Source organism: Pundamilia nyererei, unplaced genomic scaffold (genome assembly GCF_000239375.1).
Source record: "Pundamilia nyererei isolate P.nyererei 1_Seehausen unplaced genomic scaffold, PunNye1.0 scaffold00125, whole genome shotgun sequence".
Lineage (NCBI taxonomy): Eukaryota > Metazoa > Chordata > Actinopteri > Cichliformes > Cichlidae > Pundamilia > Pundamilia nyererei.
The window spans coordinates 327236-333381 of NW_005187526.1; the positions used below are offsets into that span (position 1 = coordinate 327236).

Here is a 6146-nt window from a genome sequence, read left to right on the forward strand (position 1 = left end):
TACTGGAATTCTAAGAGAAGATGATAGATGCGTTCTGTATTTTTCATATAAATCTGTGCATTAATTGGATCAAATATCAAAATCTAATTTATAGCTAACTATTTTTCAGATCCATACCATGGTGGAGAGCCTGAAGTTGTCCATTACCGATCAGCAGCTACCCATGTTTATACGAATCTTGGAGCTAATCATTGCTCTTTACTATGGGGAAATCGGAGGACACAAAGAGGATGAGGGTGAAGAAGGCACTGGGCATGCAAGGGATTCTGGAGCAAGTTCACCTGGTGAGTGAGATTTCTTATGGAAAGCAACAGTAATTCTCTAACACTTTGATTGGTTTGTTAATGTTTTATGTTTAAAACAAGTTTTAAGACAGTCCACAAAAGTCCACAAAAATTCAGTATCATAATAGTAATTAATTATAATTCCGTATCATAATTGAATTTCAATTTTAGACTTAATCACTAACAACAGCTAAAGCATACGTATGTTTTGCTCTATGAACATTTCAGTGGCTAAGTATGCTTCTTATCACCATAGCATGTTTGAATCAAGTGACATACAAAGCAAAATAAATCAAATTTTGCATGGTCTTACTTCATGGTCATCCCATGACTCTGCATGTTGCCTTATTCCGATCAGGGGCTCTGTCTTTTTTATATGTTGCTGTTATTCCTAAATGGGACATTTAACATCGCTTTGACCATGGTGTGCACTCCTCCTGCTTTTTCCACAAACAAAATCTGGAGCGTATAACTCGATACAGACCATTGTCATCAAGCCTGATCATCTCCATGTGGTTGGAAGCAGGAGAAAGCAGGATAAGGAGAAGAAACTAGGTTGAATCAAACACAGGTCCACCTCTATCTTTCTAATTGGAGCACATGGTAAATCACACTGCTTATGTCCAGCTGTGAAGCAAAACGCATAGGTGCAGTTGTTTAAAGGCAGACACTGAGTTGTACAAAATTGAACACTCACAAAACTGCACTCATTGACATATATTTATACAGTATACTTTGAATAACTGTGGTTATTTTAAAAAAAAAAAGACATCCCTTTTCCCCTGAACACCCATCTCTTAAAATGCTCATGTATGAAGTGTCATGTCCTTCTGGGCTAAATCAGCCTCTCTAGCACCAGGAGCAAATTATGGTGGAATAGAAGTAGTGGGCAGAGGGGAGCGTAGACAGCCCCACACGCGGCCCTTTCCTCGCTCGCTCTAACTCCCTGCCTCTTGGCGTGGAACTTTCGTTGCCAGTTGGCGCAGCTTCCAGTTCAGTGTCCAATGCCAGATGTAAGAGTCGGTGTCATGCTACTGCTATGCGGAGCCTCTGAGAATGAATTAGTATCCCATCACAAAAATATACAAGAGGGGACCAGCTCTTGGAACCTGAGCACCCCCAGATCTTGTTATGCTGGAAGTAATCGTCAGAGTGAAGAAGCTGGAGGGGGCAGGGGGGCAATTGTGTGTATATGCACTGTAATAAGTAGGTGTGTATGTGTTGAGAGGGCTCCAAACATATTCATAAACATGATTTTAAATGTGTGCATTTCAGATTTATGAAATAAAGCTGATTTTTTTTCCCTCCTGGAAAAAAAATAAGAACAATAAAGCTAAAATGATTTATTCTTTTTAATGACAAAATATAATTTTCCAAACCAGGACAGACAGCCATACATTCAGTCGGAGCACTACACTTGTAGAGACTGAATTGGCTTTCATGCATATTTATTGTTCGTGGGTTATAGTTTGTAGGAAACAGTCATTGTTACATGATTGCTGGAATATGATACCAACATTGTGCATAGTACTTCATAACATTCATTGATTTCCCATAGGCTACTTGAGTCTTGCTGCATATTCTGGTTCCACTGGCCTGTATGTGCGTTTCATTTATTTACTCTTGCTTTGAGTTGGCTTTTGTAACTGATACTGTTGCACTGATTGAATTTTCCTAGTGTTTCTTTGTTTGTTTGTTTGTTTGTTTTTTTTATATAAAATTAGGTTTATTTGTGTGAGGGTGTATATATGTGGTCAAAAGATTGAGTTGAGAGTAAGGAATAAATTCTGTATCTACTGTGTAATGTATTAATAAGCCATGACTTAAGTGGTCTGTTTTTAAAAAAAAATTCAAAGGGAATATTAATTTTTCCCACATGTGAAGGTGTTTTTCTTTTTGCCAATTATTGAAGTGGAAAAAGCCTTGTAATGTGTTTATGTGCCCATGATTCACTGTGGCCGCATGTTGTTTGTTTGAATCGTTTCCTTTTAGGTAAGAGCCAATGTCTCATTAATGAATAGGCTTGTTAGGTGAAGATTGTGCGATATTTGTGTGTCACTAACCAAAACAACCCTTCGGTTAGGATCACATGGCTAGTTTTCTTACTGTCTGAAATTCAGTGAAGTCTGAGAAAAACACTAAAGAATTAAGTGGTTGGAAACATAGATGACTAACATGCTTGGATGGACCAGCTGGTCACAGCAGTGAAAGTTGTATGGTTTCAAGAAGTATGTGAAGAATTATGCACTGAGGACTGTGGCTGCTGAAGTGTGGCAGGGTGTGTGCATCTCTGTGTAACATACATGAGCCCTTATACTTGTTACTTTTCTCCAATATCATATGTGCATGTGGATGGGACTTGGTGTTTAGTGTTTGCTTTGTAGGAGGGCTTAGCCTCCATGTCCCTTGAAGTGTGCTGAATGGAAAGGACCTTCACACAGGAATCAACCAGAAACCACAGGCTGTGTCAGTGTTACTAACCTCAAGTAGCTCCCTAGTGATAATACATTGGTATGACAGGACATTGTTTCGTTTTTTGTAGTGTTACTGTGAACATGGGATGACCATTGAATTGAGTGGTTTAGTGGTTTCTGCTATTAGAGTTAAAATTGCTTTTACGGTAGTATGATGTTAATGTCATGCTGGTAGCAAAAATGGTGTAAGTAAGTTCAGTCATGAAAAAAAAACGTCGTTATGAATGCATTGCACTATGGTATGTGTTTTTTGCATCAGTGGTTATCTGTTAAGCTTAGATTGAGTCTTAACATGTATGCATGTCTACACAAACACCTGCACTATCAGTAGATAGGAGTAGCCTTCACTGAACGGTCAGGTAACAGTCCACCTCTCCCTCTATAAACATGGAGGGACATCTACTGGCCTGTGAGAGCACTGCCTCTTTTTACTACTTCCCACTCACTTTCTGTGTCACTGTCTCTTACACCGAATCCTTTCCTAGCTTAGGCCTACCCTGCTGCTTGAAGACTCTGGACTAAGAGAAACCATACATGACGCTGACTGTCATGCAGTTCTTCTGAGCTCTACTTAAGGATATAAGGACAGATGTTCATAGAGTGCTGCAATACATACATTGTTAGTTGGCAGACACTGATTGTACTCCCAGAGCAGGGATACTTCACACCTGTGTGGTCATAGTGCTCAACGCCAAGGCAGCATACATTCTGGCCAGACTACATCATCGTTTGGGAATTTTTCACTCACTTCTAAGGCTTAATACTTCAAAGTGTCCTTAAGCTGCTCTGTTTTGATCACTTGATTGGTGATTGTGCTTTTATTTTGATTGCCTTGTAATTCAAATGTAGACTTCGTCAGGCTGTGATGTGAAGTGAAAGAGCATAACTTGTTAAACTGACACCTCAAAGGCTTCCTTGAGTAAAAAAAAAAAAAAAAAGGAATGAGCGATGGAATCAGACAGGGAGATTGGGATGGAAAGACAGATAAAAAAAGCCATAACATGGGATTTCCAGCTGCCAATTCACAAAGTGAAAGATTTAATTAAAATATGTCATAATTTTCACCGCCTTACCCTCTGGGATTCCTAAGTTGTGACCTCACGGACAATATTGTTTTCTCGTAGAGGACGTGAGGCCACAAGGAATGGAATTACACATTCTTATGTATTGACATCAGCTTCCTCTATCCCAATGTGTATGGAAACATACATGATGGGACCAGTTCAGGGGTCAGGATCAGGAATGGATGGGTGCATGGTGGTTTTTTGACTGCTCAAATGGTAATTGGAGAAAAAGTGAAGACTTTTGGTTGTTTTTGTAAACCTACCCCGACAACTTGCCACTCTGTGGATTTTCTACAAAGTAGCCAGTGCTTTAGTCAGCTCCACCCCATCTTCCCAAACTTATAGTTAACACTATTGCTAAGTTTTACCTACGCTCCTAGCCAAGCAGTGTTTATGCTAGTGGCTCATAGTTACCTGGACTCCTGCATGGCCTCCATTTTAGTAGTTGGCTTCTTACCAAACATGTGATTTGACCACACGCATAACTGAAATTGGCCTGTGCTGTTGGGTCCAGCACAGACTGCCTTGACCACTGGGTCCAGTCAAAGCCCTCCTCTGTCAGGATGCTGGCTGACAGCCTTTGCCCTCTGGCCTCTGCTGGAATGAACTTCCTCTTGCTCTGTGGAATTCATGCAGCAATGAGTTCATGTAACCCACAAATACTTACACACCTGCCTGCTGGAGCGTTGGCAGAAACTACTGTGAAACTTCCTTGTTCTCTGCTGTTTTTGTGTGTTCTGTTGACAGCTGAAACAACTTGCTAGAATTAAAATGCCCCGAAGGAAAGGGTAAATTAATTTAGTGTGCCGCCCTGCATACAGACACTTCCATTATCTGCAAGTTTCCCCTCTCTTTAACCAGGTTGTATTCAGAAACTGCCACTTTAAATGCATTTACCTGTTGGGGTAAAAGTGTGCTAAAAAGGAATTATGTCACTGTTTTGTTTTGTTTGTTTTTTGTGTGTGTGTGTGTGTGTGTGTAGGGGGGGGGGTGTGTGTGTAGGGGGGGTTGCTGATATATAGATTTTTCTCTTTTACTGCAGCTAATTCAGCTGCAGTAAAATCCTAAGTTTATGTTTAAATGATATCTAATTAAGACTTTTATCTCCTTCAGGAATGGATGTAGATACGGAAAGGCGACCTAGCCAAGACCTCTACATACAGTCTGGTAATCCTGATGAAGCAAACCAAGGTTGGGTGTCCTGGGCTTGGTCCTTCGTTCCAGCCATTGTAAGCACAGAGGAAGAAGGAGAGGATGGTCTCTACCAGCAGCGAGAGACAGGAAGCATCCCCAACAGCTCCCAACTCCACACACCCAAAGACCCCATTGTTTCCATAGGCTTCTACTGCACCAAAGCTTCTGTTACCTTCAAGGTAAATAAGATGTTTGAAAAAATAAAATAAAATAAACACATCACCATCTTAACTTAAATACAAAATTATGTTTCGATATAAAATAAATGTCCATTTCCACAGCAGTGGATTGAGCATTCATTGGACTTGTGTTAAGCCTGTGACGCTGCTGCTGTTTGTAATATAGCAAGAGTTCATTTATCATTTAGAACAAAGGATTTAACTAAATACTAGCAAATTCTGGAAGTAACCGTCACACTGTAAGAAAAAAAAAAAAGCTTAAGATGAAAGGAGAATGGCCTCTACAACAGTATAATGATCCTAACCAAGCCTCAATAGGCTCAAGCTGAATGTTTTGGAATGGCCTTCAGTCCTCCCAACAAAATATCAATCAAAATAATACAGAACTGGAAGCATTTGAAACAAGAATAAGAGAAAATCCCATAAACAAGAAATGAAAGACTCCTCACAACTACAAAAAGTATTTACAAGCTAGGATATTTTCCTAGAGGAGGTTTTACTAAGTACTGACCATGAAGGGTCATGGACTATATGTAACCCATTGGCTTCTGTAGTCTCAATTTTAAAGCCTCAGTTTAAGCTGTTTTGGCTCTTTTGGAGCCAAAGTAACCATATTTCGATGTTGGATTCATAAATTGTATGGGTGCAATGCACAGACTGACTAGTTAGCGCTGAGTATAGTCAAGTAAAATACTAGAATTTCACTTGGCAGAAATGAAACACAAACTCCTTTATGATCCGTGCCACACAGGAACCTATATAGTTTTCCAGATAAATGCTCCAAACTGCACCAACATTGCGAGCAGGGTCGAGAGGTTTATTTTAGTCACTCGAAATATTGAAGGTGAGGCCTATCAGACAGCTGCCTGTGGCTACAGCTGCCTGTGGCACACCTGTCAATAAAGCAACCACAATCCTTACTTTCAGCCTTATCAGTATCTGCATCTCTGT

At 40.1% G+C, this 6146-nt stretch overlaps 1 protein-coding gene across 3 annotated transcripts in view; it reads left to right on the forward strand.

Moving 5' to 3' along the window:
• Positions 1-6146, forward strand: part of vps13b (vacuolar protein sorting 13 homolog B) — a 293873-nt gene that overhangs the window by 34943 nt on the left and 252784 nt on the right. For all 3 annotated transcript variants that reach the window (XM_005742923.1, XM_005742921.1, XM_005742922.1), the window contains exons 7-8: positions 110-284; positions 4936-5195. In XM_005742923.1, the coding sequence (XP_005742980.1) occupies positions 110-284; positions 4936-5195 (435 nt within the window). The remainder of the gene's footprint in view (positions 1-109; positions 285-4935; positions 5196-6146) is intronic.